Source organism: Ylistrum balloti, unplaced genomic scaffold, assembly GCF_031769215.1.
Source record: "Ylistrum balloti isolate Yb309-2 unplaced genomic scaffold, AGI_CSIRO_Ybal_v1 Utg370010, whole genome shotgun sequence".
In the NCBI taxonomy this organism is placed as follows: domain Eukaryota; kingdom Metazoa; phylum Mollusca; class Bivalvia; order Pectinida; family Pectinidae; genus Ylistrum; species Ylistrum balloti.
The window spans coordinates 842487-865964 of NW_026782083.1; the positions used below are offsets into that span (position 1 = coordinate 842487).

Below are 23478 nucleotides of genomic sequence, written 5' to 3' on the forward strand. Positions count from 1 at the left end.
AAGGGCAGGTCATAAATGAAAATAAAATGAATGAAATAGATGATAAACAAACAATATAACAGGGTTTCTTTTTCCTGGCTTAAGAGATATTGTTTAGTTTGCAACTCTATATTCATCATTACTTGATACCAGTGCAATATGAATCAGCTTCATTACTGATAATATTATACCTTTGATAAAAACATTACGTATCAAATACTCTTTTAAAACAAAACAAGAGGCCTTTGGGACTTAACGATCACCTGAGACCTTCAGGTCTTGGGACAGTTTTAGAACCTATCCATCAGTCCCAGCAGTACAGAACTGATATATGCATACTTGCAAAGTTTTTATCGTTTCTGAGTTTGAAGGTTTAATTTTCAACTAAATGGAACTGATAACACTGTCTGTTGTTGCAGTTTAGCAGATGTGACCTCTGTGACCCTGTGAATGAAGGTCAAGGTCATTCATTTGAACAAACATTGTAAGTTATCATCCCAGCATGCTATTTGGTGGCCCAATGTCATCATCGTGGGTCATTTTGTTATTCAGAAGTTGTTTAAAGATTTTGAATACATTTGACCTCTGTGACCTTGAATGAAGTTTAAGGTCATTTATTTGAACAAAGATGATAGTCCTTCATCCAAGCATGCTACTGGCCCACTATCATGACCTTGGACCATTTGGTTATTAAGAAGCGAAAATGTAAATTGGTTACAACAGAAAACACATGACACACGACACAGGACCAAAGGCAATTGCAATAGGTCACTAATGAGACTTTGTCTCAGCTAACCTAAAAATTCACACTTGGACTAGTAATTAGATAGGAATGGAAGAATTAAGGTTGTTATACAGGGTATATAGCAGGGCTCTCAATCTGCCAGATTTGGGGCCGATATTCAGCCCCATTCCCAATGCAAAATAATATCTTTTTTTCCCAATTTAGACCCCAAGTTTTCCCAATTGCAAGGAAAACACCATTATTTTTCCCAATTCTAAGGGCCCCGGGCCCCAGTCCCAAAATGGGGTGTGAGAGCCCTGTATAGTGACACTGTCAATAAGGAGTCTATCTGATACTGTAGGCATTGATTTTCTTATCTAACAATGATATTGCTGCACTAAATGCACTTATTGCCTAATTGCCTGGACCCTTTAAAATCCATTGACCCCAAAGCGACCATGCATATGACGCATGATCAATATCATCAATGCTTCGTCCCAAAATGACAATTTTACGACATATCGCTTTCCCTTTTACCACCCAGTTTAATACCTACAGAAATTCAATACACACCTTCTTGTAAAGATTGCTGAGATCGCATGCATTAACACAAGATCACAATACCGAGAAAATCTCCCTGAATGCCTCACAAACAGCTTATATCATTATGTAAATCTGTCATTGACAGGCTAATGGCATTTGTCTGATTAAAGCAAGGCAACAAAAATACAGAGCCATTGTTGAAGGATTTGTCCTGTTTTTATTGGTTTTGACCAACAATTGCATGACAAACATGTTTACAATAGAGGAATGTGTTGAAGAATGTTTTGCAGAATAATTCAAACTGAATAGTCTTTATTTTTCAATCAAAGAGAAATCAATTAAAGTGTATGCAAATTACTGACGTAATACCGTATAAAAAACAGCCTGAAAGTCTAATATTGCCTTTACAAATATCCCATCAGCCATAATGATTTGGGGACGGCTATTACTGCAGAACAGAAATGTCAGGTGGCTAAGTGGTTAGCACCCTCACACTTTGAAAGATATCCTGTAAAATAGACTGGTTTCAGCAAAATGAAAATGCAAATACTACAATATAACGGTGCTAATGAGTTTTCATGAATATTAATCATTTTGATATCACAAACATAAACTTAATTTTTTTATATAAATTCCCCACAAATAAAATAAAAGCTTTAAATTAATAATGATCATACCGAGATAAATCTTTCCTTTTTTTTTTAAGAAGACACTTTACAGATCTGCGATTCATTAATAATATCTGGTACTTTTAAAATCATTTAATGAAACTTGATACAAAGTTTAACTGAAAACATTACTCCTTGGATCGCTTGGTGCTATGGGGTTTTATGGCCAAGGCCAAGGTCATATTAACATTTATACTAATTTACAATGAGTGAGGATATTCATTACATTGTACAGACCTTTTCCAGTTTGTCTAATAGGTACTAGACAATGTTGCAATGTTGTACCAGAACACACTCTTACTTACCAATATTCTGAACTAAAGACGGTAAGAATGAAAGCACTTAGCAGAATTACGTTGCAATTCATACACTTTGCTTGTTAGCTGGGTTTATCACCACGTGAACAGATAAGTCATTCTGAAGCAAGGTCTGCTTGTAGTACCTGGTAGCAACCTCACTGAACAACATACAAGAGGTCTCCGTTGCATCATTGCCACCTAGAGCATATAGGGTAAAGTGACTTGCCCAAATGGCAAGGTCACAACTACTTAAGCACCGACCAGTCGGGTTCTCAGCTTTCTTTAAGATAAAATTAAAACAGATTGTGGGCATCAAACCACACACCTCAGATCTTCACCTGAAGTTATGTTTGCCATCTTTCTACAGAGTTAACACAGCGCTTATCCTTTTGTGTCAAGTGGATAATCATGAGTGTGACAAATATGTTTTATAAACATTATCTAGGAACTCAAGAAATGACACAGGATAATATAGATCATAATTCCAACCATTAAGAAAATTGAAGAAAAAAAGATCCATTCTTTAAATTCCTCTCATTTAATTAAGGCATATCATTAATTAAAAAATGTTGAACTCATGAAATTAGAAAACTGTCTTTTAAATTACAAGCATTCAGTTTTTAATTTGATGTTTGACAATAAAGATAACAAACTTTTAAATATTCAGGCAATAAATCACATCATATTAGATAGATTTCTTTGTATTTCTATTAACTTTTAAGTAAATTCCTCACTTAGTTCAATGCTATGTATACATTTTCTCCTTCAACTTCTAAGTACAATTAACATTTCATTGACAGCTAATTATAATCACATTTAATACCAATGTCTGTTGATTTACTAACATAGATTTTAAATTAATATAGCCTTTTAGCTTTTTTCAATAATTTCATTCCTTCTGTCTTAAATCTCTTGTTATGGTCCAGAAAGCATTTTTAATGCCAATTCCTGGGCCCCATTAGCTTGGTTGATACAGCATAGGCCTATGACATCCAGAATAAAGATCAGATGTGTGTAGTTTGATGTTCCCAATATCCAGAGTGGTTTCTGTTTCTGCAGAAGCTGAGAAATGTTTCATCTGTCCTGTCATTGTTATCTTGCAGGGCTAGATACTTTATCTAATTACTCTGGATGGCATGCAATTGGCCTCCCATATGTTTTCAGTGGGGCAGTCACCAACTTCTTCAAAGAGACCCGACCTCAGAATGAAATTGTGTGTTGAACTGGTGATAAATCCAACAGACAAATATTCTATTGCTCAAAATCAGTATTGTTCTTTTATTAAACATAATGAGTAAGCATTCTTATAAAATATTCATTTTATTGTTTACAAGTTTTCTTCTGTTTTCTCGCTAGCTTGTGGCTCAAAATTACAGAGATGACTTACAATACAGAAATGTATAGAAGTCTGCAGTTTGACCCTGTATAAGTTGTACAACACTCTTCTGTATACTGCCTGCTATGTAACTCCAGCATTGACTTTTTGTGACGCACCAAGTGTGAAATGACTAGTTTTATCAAAGCAAATAATTCACAAAATATATCAAGTCTGTAACAAATTCACATGATACAGAATCTTCAAAAGAATTAATATACTTTTAACTAGGGACATACTGAATACTGATGTAGATATGTATTAAAATGCTTTAAATGTGACTTTAATTAACAAGAAAGTTAAGTTATTTAAACATGAGTTTGAGTTAAAATTCTAGAATGGCATGTAGAGCCAGCAATAACTAATAACTAACGTTTATACACAGTGGGCAATCAGAAAGGATTTTTAGATTTGATATGCATATGGACCCATTATCAACCTATAAAGGAATTAAGAGAGATTTTTTTTGGAGTGAGTCTGTGCTGAGTTAAAATGAAAACAATGAAGAACAATCTTATACAGTTAACTAATATAGGAACATGTATATGAGATGGACTGGTGTCTTTTTATAGGATGCCTTTCTTCTATATTATCATAAGATCAGGGTATTTTCCAATCTCTCATGTCAGATTCCTATTTAAAAACAATAAAATCTGAAAGAAATTCAAGGTCATAACAAGGTCATCAAATTCTCATTGGTTATGTTGCAATCTGGTCATATAAGATTTATATTGTGTTCATGGAAGCTTACAGCAAGCAACATTACATAGAAATAAAACCATGCATAATGAATATATACACGCCATTTGTATGTTGCTGAGATGAGGAAAACCTGCGGGTCATTGGTCTTGAATTCCACCAGAAGAAATGTCACTGTGAATGTGTCGTGGTTTTGTTGTGTCATAGTAGGGCAAGAGTCTATATACTTAGAATGAAATTGTAAACAGACACAGATAAAACAGAACTGATTTTCTTTAACAAACTCTTTTGGATATGAAATATGCCTATATTTAACTCATTTTTTCACCAGATCAAGGTTACAAGCAGAGCACACTCAGAAGTTTTTGAAATCAACATTACATAGGTCGTACAGTTTCACATTATCAAGTTTTCTGAGCACTGAGGTATTACTGAATAGAATTTCAACCATGATAGGTGTGTGTGTTATTCAGCTCCCAAGGCATCAATTATACTTAATTTTTTTGTCTTATATCAGTGTCTGTGTTTTCTATCTGTAATTCTTTAAATATTTCACTTCCTGTGTTGTCTTTGTGTATTACTTTGTCCTATTTCACTTCCTGTGTTGTCTTTGAGTCTTACTTTGTCCTATTTCACTTCCTGTGTTGTCTTTGTGTCTTACTTTGTCCTATTTCACTTCCTGTGTTGTCTTTTTGTCTTACTTTGTCCTATTTCACTTCCTGTGTTGTCTTTGTGTCTTACTTTGTCCTATTTCACTTCCTGTGTTGTCTTTTTGTCTTACTCTGTCCTATTTCACTTCCTGTGTTGTCTTTGTGTCTTACTTTGTCCTATTTCACTTCCTGTGTTGTCTTTTTGTCTTACTTTGTCCTATTTCACTTCCTGTGTTGTCTTTGTGTCTTACTTTGTCCTATTTCACTTCCTGTGTTGTCTTTTTGTCTTACTTTGTCCTATTTTACTTTCTTTGTTGCCTTTGTGTCTTACTTTGTCCTATTTCACTTTCTGTGTTGTCTTTTTGTCTTACTCTGTCCTATTTCACTTCCTGTGTTGTCTTTTTGTCTTACTTTGTCCTATTTCACTTCCTGTGTTGTCTTTGTGTCTTACTTTGTCCTATTTCACTTCCTGTGTTGTCTTTTTGTCTTACTTTGTCCTATTTTACTTTCTTTGTTGCATTTGTGTCTTACTTTGTCATATTTCACTTCCTGTGTTGTCTTTGTGTCTTACTCTGTCCTATTTCACTTCCTGTGTTGTCTTTGAGTCTTACTTTGTCCTATTTCACTTCCTGTGTTGTCTTTGTGTCTTACTTTGTCCTATTTCACTTCCTGTGTTGTCTTTGTGTCTTACTTTGTCCTATTTCACTTCCTGTGTTGTCTTTTTGTCTTACTTTGTCCTATTTTACTTTCTTTGTTGCCTTTGTGTCTTACTTTGTCCTATTTCACTTTCTGTGTTGTCTGTGTGTATTTCTTTGACCTATTTTCTTTCTGTCTTGCTTTTATGCATTACAATTTCCTTTTTCAGTGTCTGTGCTGTCTAAGTGTATTTTTTTGTCCTTTATCAGTGTTCATGTTGTCTTTGTGTATTTCTATGTCCTTTTTCAGTAATGACTGACCCGAGACCATTTACCACAGGCAATAATAATATTTAATTATTGTACTATTAAAAATGTCTCTGATACAAGAATCCATATCAGTCATTAAACAACAGAAATCAGACATCCAAAATAGTTTACCATTTCTTTAGAACGTTTAATCTATAAATAAGAAGTGTATTTTCTGTGACTTTTTGGCGACAGTCATGTCACAACATTTTATCTACAAAGAAACTCCACTGTTGACCATTTTACTTGAAATCAAACAAAAAATGTATCAAATTATCTTTGGGATTTATATTTCTACTAATACATAGAATAAATATTAGTTATATAGAATTTTATCCCATAAATCTATTCTTCACCATTCAATCATTTAACAGGAGTGTGGCATTTCATATTTCAAGTATTTACCTGTAGGCAGATTTAGCACAATTCTACTATGTGAATGAATTATTTTCATAGTAAATATTGAAAATGTTCACTAGTCCCAACATCAAACTTACAAAAGTCCTTGGTGTTGGGTAAATGTCCAATCATTTTTGAAGTGGAAAAGTTCAATAAATGTACCTGGTATGATTTTTTAAGGAATATTGGTTAAAGTACCATAACAGATAAGGCTATCAATGATAACATAAATTTGGGATTGGTTTCAAAATCTGGCACCACATATCTTCAATCTACAGTGCTTCTGTACTTAAATAAAGTGGACCATAAATATGGATATTCAGCAATGTAATATTATTTGTCACATAGTTTGTTTTTCAGCACTCGTTCATGTTGTGTAAAATACTGTAAAGGCTTTTTTGTAGGGTTTTGCCCTTTTCCTATTTCTAATTTTTATTTATTAAAGAATAAAATGGTAAAAGATAGAAATTATCACAGTACTCTTTATAACGAAAACCATAGTCCTTTATCAATTGTCATGACTTCAATGAAAAATACATCCTTTCAAGATTTTAGTAAAACTATAATATTTTAAACCAGATAAACTACACCTTTACAGAAAAAAGTGAAATAAGAAGTCTGACCCTATTACAGTCCTAGCTCAGATTTAAGTGTCCACATAAAGTTTGTATCAGGGACAAATTCAGATGACCACAGCATTTTACTACTGTCATTCAGGCTTCTTGTTAAATTAAACAGCAAACTACATCCCGTGAGATTAACTGTTTACTGTATTAAATGTGAGCGAGACAGTAAGACTCCTTGTCAAAGTGGTAAATCTGCCATCAAAATCTGGTTTCATGATATTTTCATAGATATATAGCTTATAACAAAACAACTGCCCGAGGAAATCAAATCATGACTGATGGAAGTTAAATTTATAGGTGAAATGAAATACGGAAAACTCTCATAAAGTTCTAATACACAACACTCCTAACTATAAACAATTTTTATGCTGTTGCGCTGAGAAATCACACATAAAAGGACAATTTAACAAATCAATATTTATTGCTGAGTGACACAAAAGTTTGACATAAGGTTCAGATTTAAGAATATCCAAATTATGTTAGGTTGTACATTTACGTAACAGATTAAGTGTTAAATAACATCTATATATAGAATGTAAACATTATGTAATAGCTGATCAGGATGTTTACCCACCTATTTTAAATCAAAATTTGAATCCTGGCCAAAACATTTCAGATCACAAATTCCTTTCCTTGTTCAAAATAATATTGTACTTCCATGGCACTTCAGAGAATAAATTTGACTGTTAGCTTTTCTTTTAAACCTGTTAAAATATGTCATTAAAACACATTTATCATCAAGAAGGAGAGTACTGTGCTAGACCTTTTAAACCAGATCCAGTCCAACCTGCCTTGAAATCCACTTTTAACAAATGCCTGTCTGTAAAGGCCACATAAGTTTTAGGTCCCAATGAAACAAAATCATAGTAATAACACCTTTATATAAAGGTCGCCTGCTTATGTAATTCCCTTTAATGGCCTTTATAGACAGGTTTAATTATATGGATGAATGCAACATTTGATAAAAAAAAACAACCAAAAAAAACCAAGTCAATTAAGGGCAAAAATAGATCATGTGAAACATGGAACCCATTCAGCAGAGATCCCTACATCAATTACTGCCTGTCATGTAGGAACAAGAACCTAGCTACTTCTATATCAATTCCCATCCTCAACAACAGGCTTCAGTAGTGACTGTCACAGAGCTCTGTAAGTATTTGTAAAGTCAACCAGGGCTCAGTGGATCTGTGGATAAGTTGCACATAACACAACAAGGGGCTACTTTGTGCTCAGTGAATCTGTGAATAGTTTTATATGAGCACAACAAGGGGCTACTTTGAGCTCAGTGGATCTGTGAATAGTTTTATATGAGCACAACAAGGGGCTACTTTGAGCTCAGTGGATCTGTGAATTAGTAACACATAACACAACAAGGGGCTACTTTGAGCTCAGTGGATCTGTGAATTAGTAACATATAACACAACAAGGGGCTACTTTGAGCTCAGTGGATCTGTGAATTAGTAACATATAACACAACTAGGTGCTACTTTGAGCTCAGTGGATCTGTGAATTAGTAACATATAACACAACAAGGGGCTACTTTGAGCTCAGTGGATCTGTGAATTAGTAACATATAACACAAGGGGCTACTTTGAACTAAATGGATCTATGAATTAGTAACACATAACACAAGGGGTTACTTTGAGCTCAATGGATCTGTGAATTAGTAACACATAACACAACAAGGGGCTACTTTGAGCTCAGTGGATCTATGAATTAGTAACACATAACACAAGGGGTTACTTTGAGCTCAATGGATCTGTGAATTAGTAACATATAACACAACAAGGGGCTACTTTGAGCTCAATGGATCTGTGAATTAGTAACATATAACACAAGGGGCTACTTTGAGCTCAATGGATCGGTAAATTAGTAACATATAACACAACAAGGGGCTACTTTGAGCTCAATGGATAACAATATCCTCTAGTACAGAAGCTTTGAAGAACTTAAATAGCATTTCTTTAAAATGTTTTCAAGTGTTAATCACTTTACTGACATAACAAGGGTTCACAGGAGCTTGGATCAAGGATTGGATGTAAATCAGTCAAACAGACAGCTACCTCAGGTCAATGTTTACTCTTCTTAGAGTGGGAGATAAACACACTGTTTAGTGAAGTAGTGTTCTGTCATCACACAGGTACAAGGAGATAACACAGAAAATCTTCAATACAAATCATACTCCATATCAGGGCTATGTTTACATGAGTGTATGTAATCTACTGTCATACTCAATTCTATACAGACTAGGAATACACTTTCTTTTTAATTCACACATCAAGAATTGAGCCTGGAAATTTTATCACTCTAACATACCAATTGCTCTTAATAAGAAATGTTGAAATGCTTTAAAATGTGGAACACAATTTTCTGTGGCATGTATGATAAATCAAAATCAAAGTGATTTATATTATGAAGACAGTATATTGCCTAGAGATCCATACCTGATAACAACTTATTTAAAGGTGATAACTTCAATATGTATCCTTTTATTTTATAAATTTTGGAATTTTTTGACAAGATTTTGTCCACAATTTCTCTTTTGTGTTTAGATGGAGACAAAAACAAGGTTAACAATATGAGCAGGACCCTATATTCAACATGTTTGGCTATTGTCTTCAGCTCTGCTGGAGGTAACTGAGAGGGGGTAATATATGTTCTGTTCTCATTTCACTCCTATTTCATATGTAGATAAGTGTACCAGTGTTTCCATATACGAAAACCCTTGAAGAGACATTGTCTGATATATGTATGTTATATGTACACAACACCTGCCAGGGCATCAGACTACTTGTGTTTTACAACTCCTCCTGGACTGTTGACAATGAAGGTGTTTCCTCTATTTTGTTGGGTCAGCATATTTATAACTTGGAAAAGTTTCAAATGTCTCTTCTGATACAACTATTTCTGTCTTTAAATCCATGCTATCATGCATGTGTGAAGTTCGTCAGATACCTGGTGAATAATTCAGATGTAGTAAAAAACTAGAATTTCAAACAACTATGGCTAATTATGGAAATTAATTCAACTCAATTAAGTTTAGACTTCATAGTACTTAATTCCACATAAAAATTATATATTCTAGAATCTGAAATATATTACTTACTAAAGTATCATGTGTTATAAAATTCCAATACTGCAAAAGAACATATTTTAGCCGTAATATTTTTTCAGCCATTCTTGTGATGAAACTACTGAAATATGAATGTGCTGATTGCAGATTCTCTGTGAATCTTCTACAGCAGTTAGGTATGATACATAAATTTATCATTGTGTTAATTTACTAGAAAGTGATAATGTGCAAAACTTTGAATGCACAATGTTTATGGTCCTTTACAGTAAAGATTTTATAAGGCTTAATTGAAAAGTTCAAACATAAATTATATATCCTCGAACCAGAACAGTAATGAATATCTCGGTGAAAATGAAATATGTAAACTACCAAAATGTCCTTATATTAGTGAAGCTGTATAGTGCTATCTCAACATAAAAAAGTTTTGATGTTAATTCCTCGAAATGCTATCTCTTAATTCACTACCATTCTAAAATGTTAATTATATGATAAAACATCCTATAATGATGGTTCTATACTGTTATCGTAACAAGCTGAATTTCCAATTTTCAGCAGTATTAACTTTTCATCAACATGAAATATATACATTTCTTAAAAACATATCAAAATCCTTACAGAATTAGCTGCCAGAATGTCAGTGAAACTGTGTAGGTAACAAACACTGTTCATTTACACTGCAGAAATATACTAATAAGGATAATTCCATCAAACCTAGGCATTTCTGCTAAATGAGTTTTCTCCAGCGAAATATTCCTACCATGGTTTTCTGTTCTTTATTAGAGCAAATTTACTTCTTCTAATGTAACAAAACTTATAAGTATCATAATACTTTTTCTGTACAGAGTAACTGCCAGCATTCCTTTCTAAAGTTCAAACTTTATTGTGCAAATTAGCCTTGCAAAGTTTACTTTGCATACATCTTTATTGCTAATGCTTTGAGCATATATAAGAACTGCTCATTCTGTGTTGGGTAAGTCAGTCAGTATTGCTCACACTCTGAGTGTGTAAGCACAGCTCATTCTGTGTTGGGTAAGTCAGTCAGTATTGCTCACACTCTGAGTGTGTAAGCACAGCTCATTCTGTGTTAAGTAAGTCTGAATTGCTTACGTTAAGAGTGTGTAAGCACAGCTCATTCTGTGTTGAGTAGGTCAGTATTGCTCACACTTAGAGTGTGTAAGCACAGCTCATTCTGTGTTGGGTAAGTCAGTATTGCTCACACTTAGAGTGTGTAAGCACAGCTCATTCTGTGTTGAGTAAGTCAGTATTGCTCACACTTAGAGTGTGTAAGCACAGCTCATTCTGTGTTGAGTAAGTCAGTATTGCTCACTCTTAGAGTGTGTAAGCACAGCTCATTCTGTGTTGATTATGTCAGTATTGCTCACACTTAGAGTGTGTAAGCACAGCTCATTCTGTGTTGAGTAAGTCAGTATTGCTCACACTTAAGAGTGTGTAAGCACAGCTCATTCTGTGTTGAGTAAGTCAGTATTGCTCACACTTAAGAGTGTGTAAGCACAGCTCATTCTGTGTTGAGTAAGTCAGTATTGCTCACACTTAAGAGTGTGTAAGCACAGCTCATTCTGTGTTGAGTAAGTCAGTATTGCTCACACTTAGAGTGTTTAAGTACAGCTCATTTTGTGTTGGGCAAGTAAGTACTGCATGCTTATACTTATAATGTGTAAGCACAGCTCATTCTGTTTTGAGTAAGTCAGTCAGTATTGCTCTACTTTTTATGACTAAACCCACTTCGCGAAATAATTCAACATCATTTATTCTATAACTGTAGCTTACCACCACTTGTTCTGATTTAACTCAGATCAGCAACCGTCACCATGTTGTATAGGTTTGTGGGATCAGTAATAAATACATACTGTTTAATGTAGATGGGAATCCATGGCTTTAAACCTCTCTGTATTGTGAAATGTGTATTGTAGTTATAGATACTATACCAGCTTTGACTAAATCCGTGTGAATTCTGTTTCATACGATCAGAAACCTGACCTGCGTCAGTATACATGTTTATCACAGGGACAAATCTTGAATGAACTTGAATGATATTATCTACCACAAGTACACACAGTAATAGCAATATCCTTCTAAAAAAAACAGGTAAACAAAGCTAAGCATAGCTATGACCAGATATGGTACCATCAGGTCAATAACACATGAAGGTATTCAAGGTGGTGCTGAAACTTCCTTATTCATTATCATATTCTCCTTAATGTCTATAGTTTTCTAAAATATGAATGTTATTTTCAATAAACAAAATTTGACTTCACAAAAAAGAAAGTGTCTACATTAGAATTCAAAACAACATGGCATTTTGCAAGTTTCTTTTTCCCCATCATGATCTTGAGTACTTCCAAATGACCTTGAATGTTTTCCCAAGGCCATGATATTGTGTTTTCCCCTGATCCCAAGGTTTTCTCCATGATCTTGAGTGTTTCTACATGGTCTTGAGTAATTCTCCACAATCTTGTTCATTTCCCCTGATGTTGAATGTTTCCCCAGATCGTGGGTATTTCCCTATATTTTGAATGGATCCTCATGATCTTGAACGTATTCTTACGATCTTGAGTTTTGCTAACATCTCGAGTGTTCCCCAAATGTTTTTTCCTGACTAAATATATTTCAAAATGCATTTCCTGTTAAATTTTTTTTAACATCATGTTAAAAATAGGCTAATAAACTTTCAGTTGTATAATAATCTTAATCTTTCATCTATACTTTATCATTCCATTTATCTTTTAACATCAAAGTTTGTGGATAGCTACAGAAATATGTATCTAAGCAGAATCAGTAAACTACACAATACCTTAATCATCAATAGATCATTCATTATAATGATCCTAACTCACATTTTCCACTTCATCATCTCATACTTATTTTTTAAAACCCAAATCTTCTATAAATTCAAAACTATATCCTGCCACAGTCCAGGAGGCCACTTTAGCATTTCTGAACCTAAGTCAGGGGGTGGACTTATCAACTTGAACTAATGAACATCAATAAATATGTTCCGAATTTTATCAGGTCTGAGTTTAAAACCAGATAAATATGGAAGGTATTTAAATGTATTACCATGTAAATCTCCTGCAATCTGTACTGACTAGACTCTAGGAAGTGAAGTTTCTAATCACAGAAATGATCCAGATTATATTTAGAATAACACAGAATCAGCAAGGTACAAGTGTAGATTTTAGATAAACTACTTTACATCAAACATTTTACACTGCATATGTACATATTCGTTTGGTAAGATTTCTTTTTTTCTATAATTTTTTAGCTTAATGGTACTAATTTATTTCTCGTAAAGATTATTGAACAAAGTTGGGCCTCTTCAAAATAATATTCACATTGAATGACAAAGCCTTCTAAAATAATCTCCAACCTAAATATTGTGGATGAATAGTTTTACTTTAAAAATAAAACTATTTTAAAACTTTCACTTCAAAGAGCCAAAACTTGACTAAAGCCCCATTTAATTTTCCTGTCAATAAAAAGTATGTCTTCATAATAAGGAAGGTGAAATTTATTTTGCTTCAATCATCCATATTTATCACAAACATATTATGACATTACATATCCATGAAAAAATATCTCTATTTTAATCCAAAGAAATAGATTTTTCCTTTAAATCATTGTGTCATAATTTAGGTTTATTGGTGCTTTACATCCTATGAACAGTCAGGGTCATTTAAGGACGTGCCAGATTTGGCTGGTGGAGGAAAGCCGGAGTTCCTGTAAAAAATACCACTGACCTGTGGCCAGTATCTGGTGACTGCCCCATGTAGGCCTAGAACCTGCGACCCAGAGGTGGAGGGCTAATGTCATACTTTAAGTTTCCTTTCAAGATTTGTGTTTAAGATATATAAATCACAGCATAGCATTATTATCTTTTATACCAAATTTTCAAACAGATTCTGAGAAAAACTGCGTTAAGATGTGGTTACAAAGCTCATCCTATAAGTAAGTTACAAAGACTGATTGGTGCATGATTTTACTATGTGATTGGTCCTCATTTTATCAAAGTGAGCAAAAACATGTAGGAAAATTAAATAACAGGAGGCATTATAGAATCCTGAAGGGCTGTAAATAAATTGGCACACGGCAAGAAAAGTTATAGAAAGACTTGTTCTTCAATAAAGTAAATTGTCAATACACAAGTCATAGAGCCTTTTTAAAGTTTCATATTCAGCTGCCCAATATGATTAAATGTGACCATTATCAATAACTTGGGGTGATGGAGAGGTTAACGGGCCACCAAAACAATGAAACTTACACAAGTGGTTTAAAGTATTGATCAGGATCACTCATAAAGTAGATAAGGGGTCTAAATCACCTGGAGAATGTGTTAATACCTACAGTACATAAAGGCCATCGTGACAGAATATTTCATCTAACTGGATACAACATCGTAAGCAGTGCAAGTCATCACAAGTATTGTAACTAGGCTGTAATACGGAACCTGTAAAAACAGGAAATCTGTGTAATTCATAAGGTTGGCTATATCTGTAGGTGATCAATGTCGAATTTGCATATTAAAATTTCATATAAATGGCTTAAACTAAAGTTGAGTAACCACAGTAGTATATTTCTTTCAGAAAATGTTTTCTTCCAAGCATGTGTAAATGATTTTTATTGCAGCCAGCAAGAAAATTGTGATAATCTTACCATAGTCTGAAATATATCAATAACTGTAAAAGGGGTTTTACAAAAAGAAATTTTCTGTTCTATACACCATTTTTAAGGTTGCCACCCTCACAATAAACCAAAGATGATGTATGTATGTGACATACAGTGACATAGCAGTAAATAATGTGACCGCCTTCTTCTAACTTCAAGTTAGATGGATTTCACCTTCAGCTCAACAGAGCGGACAACTGGAAATCCCAGAGCCCAACTAAAAGTCACAAGTTAATAGGTAAGGTAGCATATACCCTTAACTCAGCAACAGGATATAGTACTTAAACTTAGCTGGGTATCAAAATGCCTTCATTCTGTCATTCAGTCTTACTTCAAACATTTCATTACGCATCAATACCTGTGGAAACCATCATTAAATTTCCTCATTGGCTGTCAATTTTTTTTTATTTTACTCATCAATGAAGTTCAGCAAGTTTATCCTGTGTCAACATTTGATTTGCTCCAATTAAATTGTATAGATTTTTGTCTCACAAGAAATGGCAATAAAACCCAGTATCTTATCGACAGTCATTATATTGACTAATGCGGTCATCTACCTCTTCGGCCATCAAATTTCACAAATGTATTTTCCCAAATACACACACAGTTCCTGTTATAATACCCCTCCGAGTGAGAGATACAATAAAAAAGGTTAGCTTGGACTTTCTCAGTTGTACAGATTATAAACAGGAAGCACCACCTGTGTAGGTAATGACGTTGTCAACATGGTGAAGTCAATAACCATCACAAACATAACACATCAAACCAGACGACAAAAAAGTTTACAATAGATATTACAATAAGAATACTAAAGCTGTGTTACGGCCATATTCTTTTCTTTGTAAGTTTGTTCCAATAATCCAAAATTATGATAATAAAAGGAAAGGGGTCAATGTTCACAAGAAACCAGTCTCAATAGTGAAACATCAAGTCGTGGTCAATCACTGCTGGGTTCATGACCTGGTTCAAGTCGGCCAAGCTGCCACAACATTCTTCTCAACACATTTTCATTAAAATGGTCAATAAAGGAAAACAAAATGAACAAACAGAAAAAAAATTACCACTTGAATTTATCAAAATTTATAACACAGAAGTTTAAGTAAATAAAAGCAAACATCACTTTATAAGAACATCTTACCTTTATTAGGTGTTAATTCTTCAGATCTGCTGATATCTTGTATCATTTCATGTCTCAATTCCTTCAGGACCCACTTACCAGAAAACCTTTATGAAACAGTAAAATTTATGCAACTATCCTCCCATAACAACCTGTCTTAAAATACTGAACAAAAGACATATTTTCTTTCTAGAGTAATACCAAACAAATCTAAATTTTATCTTTCTTATCACACAAATTGCAAATTGTTAATGTATAAATTAATCTTATTCAACATCCAATATGGTTTGACTAAATGCACATCTCAATAGAATTCATTCAAGTATTCATGCAAATTATATGCAAAAGCCTTGGAAGGGACATAAAATTTATCTTATATTTCAATATTGTGCAAATATATGCATCATATATGTTGTAAACATATAAATGTTTAAAATAAGTAACACATAAAAACTTGAAAGATTGACATACTTTAAGCAGAAATTCACTCTGCATTATTACATTGTCCAAGTTAAAGCCCACGATGATCAGCAGTCTAGCTTATAAGTAAACACACTCATGATTGTAGCTGCATGATTCTATGATAATGAAATAAACAGCTTTGAAAAAGTTTCTTAAGTTCTGAACAGAAAGTAAAATTTATGAAGATGTGAACATTGGTATCATTTTATATAAAAATTCCATCATTTAAGATTTGTCAATCTGTGACCCATTCGTTTTCCCATTATATGGATGTCCTCACATTAAATTTATCCATGCCACCATCCTTCCTCTGAAATGCCCATATCATCCTCCCTTTCCATTCCTTGCTTCTTCTTCCTTCCTAGCATATCCATGCCACCATCTTGTATTTCCTTGTCATGTCTTTCTAACATGCCCATGCCACCTTATCTCTTTACATGGCTACACTTGATTATCTCCCCCCACCCTTCCCCCACTCCTTACATTGTACATATCCATACAAATCTGTTTCCACATTACAAGTCCATGCTATCCCCAGTTTACATTTCCATGTCCAATTATTATAAATGCCACCATCTCCTTAAATTTCCATGCCACCTTCCATATAACATTGATATGCCCTCCATGTTCTTTTTCCATACTTTCCTTTCCCAGACACTTTATCCTTGTAAATCCAATAATCTTCCTTTCCTCCTATCCCAGCGTCCCTTAACATGTTCATGCTACCTTTCCTCTCACACTTCCAAGCCCCTACCCTTTAATGCATTTTTTAATGCCACCTCTCTTTTCACACTTCTATGCCACCATCAATGTTTAATCTCCATGCCACCTTTCTCCTTACTTTTTCCTTGCCACAATGCCACATGTCCATTACTTTTCTGAGCCACAATCCCACATGTCCATTACTTTTCCAAGCCACCATCCCACATGTCCATTACTTTTCCAAGCCACAATCTCACATGTCCATTACTTTTCCAAGCCACAATCCCACATGTCCATTACTTTTCCAAGCCACAATCCCACATGTCCATTACTTTTCCAAGCCACAATCCCACATGTCCATTACTTTTCCAAGCCACAATCCCACATGTCCTGCCACAATCCCACATGTTTATTACTTTCCAAGCCACAATCCCACATGTCCATTACTTTTCCAAGCCACAATCCCACATGTCCATTATTTTTCTAAGCCACAATCCCACATGTCCATTACTTTTCCAAGCCAATCCCACGTCCATACAAAACTCTATTTTTTGACATGTTTGACCCTCTTTTTCATTATTCCCCTGAGTATGAACACCTTTATATTTCCTCCCCTCCTCTTCCCTTAATACATTGTACAGACATAAAAATGTCTCCCTCTCTTCACCCTTCCTTGTCATCATCCCCCGATGTTCCCATGTCAAACCTTGTCGACAACAAGATATTCACCAGAGAGTAACGTGGACAATTACGTTGCGACTTTTGACAGTGACCTTGATGATAAAACTATCGACAGTATTGCAAAGGAACAGGGGAAATATGTCACCTTGATATATAGTGTCAGAATCATTATGACGTTCCGTCGATTTTCATATCGTCTGGCGGTAATGAACGTCAAATTCGGGACCAATTGATAATTTTGTTATCTCGAACAAATACCTGTGACAGTTTCAGTATGAAAATCAGCGACATTCACAACTTCTGAATCGGTTTCTTTGATGTTTCTTTTCTCTTTTTTTTTCTCTTTTTTTTTCTCCGTTTTCCCCCCATTTGTCCCTAATTCTTCACTAGTTTGTAACCATACAAGCGACTTGAATGCATGAACTTCGTGCAGTTTTGATAATAACATGTAGCATCAACAATCATTACAATTTGAGGTTGCTATACTACCTACCGTTTCTTACTTATAAATTTGTGCAGTGGAGTTTCTGTCTGAAAGCACGTGCCAGAGACAAGTCGTTGAATGTTAGTCATTTATCGGTTTGAGCAGTACGTTTTTCCAGGAAGGGAGGCCCCTAGTCCAGGGTAGTTCAGTTATGAAATAAAAGCGGACTTACGGATTTTTTTTTTATTTCGTCTGACGAGCCAGACTTTTTCGAGCCCTGCATTAATATTTGCAAGTCCGTTCCTATTTATGCAAGAAATGTTTCTTTCCAAAGTGCGGACGAATCGGGTTGTCCACATAAATTAAAAGAGCATGGCACTGCTCGGAGTGGTTCAAGGGAGCTAACTCGTGATCCCGTAACGAGCTGCTGTTGTAGAGTTTATCATTCTGGTTCAGCTTTGGGATACTAAATATATAAACTTTCACCTTGTAATTATCACGAAAATATATTGAAAATTAATTCAATTTTTCTTGTCAACTTCTACATAAAGCTACTAATATCTGATGTTTGAGATGACAAACACGATTTAAATTTCGCTTGTTCGTCAAAGATCGATCCCCTTAATCTCTTTATTTGATGTATATACAACATCCATGAGTGCTATCAACAACAGTGTTGCCATTGCTCTCTTTCCATATAACAAAAATAGTCAACCACTGACGTGGAAACTCAACAATGTCATAGGGGTTTGAAATGATAAGACGGCGACTAAAACTCAATAACACAGAGTTTTGAGATAATAATATGACGAGTAAAACAGTCAATAACACAGAGTTTTGAGATATTAAAAGATGGCTTAAACTCAATAACACAGAGTTTTGAGATATTAAAAGATGGCTTAAACTCAATAACACAGAGTTTTGAGATATTAAAAGATGGCTTAAACTCAATAACACAGAGTTTTGAGATATTAAAAGATGGCTTAAACTCAATAACACAGAGTTTTGAGATATTAAAAGATGGCTTAAACTCAATAACACAGTTTTGAGATATTAAAAGATGGCTTAAACTCAATAACACAGAGTTTTGAGATATTAAAAGATGGCTTAAACTCAATAACACAGAGTTTTGAGATATTAAAAGATGGCTTAAACTCAATAACACAAGATTTTTGAGATATTACGATGGCGACTAAAACTCAATAACACAGAGTATGGAGATATTAAGATAGTGACTAAAACTCAATAACACTGAGTTTTGATGTATCAAGATGATGACTTAAATTCAATAACACAGAGTATGGAGATATTAAGATAGTGACTAAAACTCAATAACACAGAGTTTTGAGATATTAAAAGATGGCTTAAACTCAATAACTCAGAGTTTTGAGATATGAAAAGATGGCTTAAACTCAATAACACAGAGTATGGAGATATTAAGATAGTGACTAAAACTCAATAACACAGAGTTTTGAGATATTAAAAGATGGCTTAAACTCAATAACTCAGAGTTTTGAGATATGAAAAGATGGCTTAAACTCAATAACACAGAGTATGGAGATATTAAGATAGTGACTAAAACTCAATAACACTGAGTTTTGATATATTAAGATGATGACTAAAACTCAATAACACAGAGTATGGAGATATTAAGATAGTGACTAAAACTCAATAACACAGAGTTTTGAGATATTAAAAGATGGCTTAAACTCAATAACTCAGAGTTTTGAGATATGAAAAGATGGCTTAAACTCAATAACACAGAGTATGGAGATATTAAGATAGTGACTAAAACTCAATAACACAGAGTTTTGAGATATTAAAAGATGGCTTAAACTCAATAACTCAGAGTTTTGAGATATGAAAAGATGGCTTAAACTCAATAACACAGAGTATGAAGATATTAAGATAATGACTAAAACTCAATAACACAGAGTTTTGAGATATTAAAAGATGGCTTAAACTCAATAACACAGAGTTTTGAGATATTACGATGGCGACTAAAACTCAATAACACAGAGTATGGAGATATTAAGATAGTGACTAAAACTCAATAACACTGAGTTTTGAGATATTAAGATACTTCTCTGGTTCGAAGATTTATTCTGATACAAGTGTACGTCTCTGGTTCAAAGATTTATGTAGATACTGATGTAAGTGTCTGGTTCAAAAGTCTATACATAAATGAGCTTGGTCCTCTAAATTTTAAGGTTCAGTAACTCAACGGATGTTGAGAAGCTGATCTGAAAACGTTTTGTGTTTAGCTCAAATCCTCATGGAGTAAAGTTACATTGTAGTATGGACCAAATACATCAGCGAATTTTATGTATCTGTGTCTGTATTTTGGAAAAGTGTTTGGAATAAAATATTATATATCGATAAATCACCACAAGATATTAATATTAATTGACTTATATGATTCGGGATTAATTTATAGTCACTCTGAAACAACATTGTTTACACAATACAGGACTATTCTCCTCACTTCTCGGGAACAGTGATATTTTTAAGTGTTTACTGCATTTGTATAAATTTAGAACATTGATGAATTTGCATAATTCGCATTTTAACAAGACATTAATATTTAAACATGACAGCAACACAGAAAAGATGTTTACATGTTTTTAATCATTCTAATAATATAATATAATACTTTAGAAATTTGGTATCAAATGACACAAATATTACTTTATTTTGATTAAATATTACTGTCAGGCTGACTTCAAAGTTTACTTATTTTGGCAACTATTTACTAACTATAATATCGATAATCAGAGCACGAGAAATTACCAAGTGATATTTTATTGGTTATAATTAAAGCGAGCGAGAAAAATGCCTTAGCCTTCCCATCAGCGAGAAAGTACTATCTGTCGTTGTGATGGCTACAGAATCGGAACATACAGAAGTGGTTCACTGACAAAGAACTATCAACAAGGGTCAGTCTTCAGTTTAAATTCAAATTTCAAAATAAATTTACAAGTTTAAAGCAGAAGACACATATTTAAAGAAAACGACACTGTTGGGCTTTGTATCGTACAAATGTGATTTGTATCTTCAAATTTGAACTAAGCGATATAATGGCGTCTTATCTTGGCAGGTTACCAGTAAAACTACATAAGAATATTATGATTACTTATTTTGTGTTTTTCTCATAACCACATACATGTATATTATTGTGCCTTGTCATATGTATCGTTTTCATGTGACGATATTTATATTATGGTTGTATTGAAAAAGAATCTTGGAAAAAATATTAAGAAAGGAAATCCTTATGAACCTTAAATGGTTTCATTTTGCGATACCAAAATACTATTCGATAGACGGAGAAAAAATCCATTATACATAAGACAATACTGGTTCTGTGATCTATGCCGTAGTTCTCCCTCTTTGTAAATTTATATAACCGTTTCTAAAGTTACCTCGTTCGTTAGTAACGGCTTAACTGTTTCCAAAAGATGGCGTTGAAACAAGCGATGCATTCAGATGTTTACCGCTCGCTGGCATCCCAAAATAAAGCTGCTTCTTAGCATTAAAACGCTGCAGTCAATAAAGAACTTGGCATTTACCTAAGTTAACGACGAGACACAGCGTACTGTCATCCTGACCACCGACAGATATAGATATATGAATGACCAAGAGTCAATAATTACAAATATGGAACAGACATGCACAGTTAGGGTAAATTGTATGTGCATGTTAAAATCGTTAATAGAAACCTGAGTTGATGATAATGGTGGAACAAAAGCGACTTAAGCTGTTGCTGAATCATTTATTGTCACAAAACCTGTACACTTCGAAAGCCGTGTCTTCCTGGCTAGATGTGACCACGATCTCTTGTCTGGTAGAATTGACCACAATGGCGTAAGGATTGGTGATACTGACAAGTTTGGCCAAGAGTACTCTGTCCCTGAACCCGTCCTTGGACACCAGGTGGATGTTTTTCGAATTACGTCCACACACATACACGTTTCCATCCTGATCCAGATCGAGGCCAATTGGATATACTAAAGTGGAGTCCGCGTATCGGAAGGTTTCAACCCCGTTCATGTGTCGGCCAATAATGGTATTCCCATCTTTATGGTAAAGAGAATTCTCCTTTTTCGACAAAGCAACATACGTGTCGCTACCGCTCTTGCTCATTGAACGGATGTCCTGGCCATCTGCACCAAGTACACAAATACACTTCTCAGTACCTACTACACGTGTGCTGTCAAGGAAAGCAATGCCCCATGCTCCTGTTGGACTGGTCATTCGACTTAACATAGTAATCTGACCATTATTAAATGTACACCTGAGTATTCCGTCATCTCGCAAAGCCACAAAAAACTGGCCAGGTTCGTTTCCACGAGTGATGTCGGTAGGTTTTCCGTCCAATTTGAATTCTTCCACAAAGGTGTAGGTTTCGTCGACCAAGACAAGCCTCCGGTTGTTGTGATCAGTAAGGAGTAACAATTGGTCGTCCGTGAACACTCCGGCTGATAGATATGTCTTCCCTGATCCTAGAGAACTCCTCTGGACTGACTTAATTACTGACAACACACCTGTCCATACGTCCACCTTTTGAGAGCCATCTGTCTGGGTCACTGTTAACTGTTCTAACGCTCTCTCTACATCGGCCTCTGATACACTCTCGACGCCCTTCTCACCTAATTCTAACTCCGACATTTCGAAAAACTCTCCCCTCACGTTTTCATATTAATATTAAGAAAACATCAGTGTGTATTAATGAGTCACGTGGTACATACAATGAAGGTCACAGAGTGGTGCTTCCGATGTTGTACCGATACAGGACGTACGCGAGCTTCAGTTTATATATAGAGATGGAGACGACCGGAAATGATCACTAAAGGATGACTTCATATGAACTGGACAGTACACTACCAGTAAACTGTGTGTACATGAACATATCCTAATAAACATCCCATTCATTTTCGTAATTCATGAAAATGTTAGTATTTACAAATAGGTTCTGTCAAACAATAATTAGTCTGAAGGACGAATACGATCTAAAACGTTTGTGGTAGATTTATCTGAAAGAGGGGTCTTAGGACAACAACAGTATGATTTCTTGCCTATAAACAATGATGATAGCTGAATATGAACTAAATATATTGAAAGGTTCGAGAGGTATCTGTTATATAAATTCTATGTTTCAAAACGTCCATAATATTGCAATCTTTAACCTTGACCGGTCACTTCCCAAATCTCATCACACTTTTGCAACGTTTTGTACCATCAACAGATAACAGGACCTGATATAATGCGTCCCCTTCAGAGGCGACTCGTGTGGACTCGTACAGAACAAAGTATTTTGGGCAAATCCCTCCTACTGCTATACTCTGAACATTCGTTCCTTAAACAATTTGCCGTCCATGGCGTCTTCCTGGCCAACTCTCTTCATAGCAAGCTGTTGTGAGGACATTGTCATGC

At 34.5% G+C, this 23478-nt stretch overlaps 1 protein-coding gene across 1 annotated transcript; it reads right to left on the reverse strand.

The window, feature by feature from the left end:
- Window positions 1-20721: 20721 nt before the first annotated feature.
- Window positions 20722-22719, reverse strand: LOC132548435 (uncharacterized). Its single transcript, XM_060212301.1, has one exon. It carries the CDS (start codon window positions 22711-22713, stop codon window positions 21814-21816), a length of 900 nt encoding a protein of 299 aa, XP_060068284.1. The 5' UTR covers window positions 22714-22719; the 3' UTR covers window positions 20722-21813.
- Between the last annotated feature and the right edge of the window lie 759 nt (window positions 22720-23478).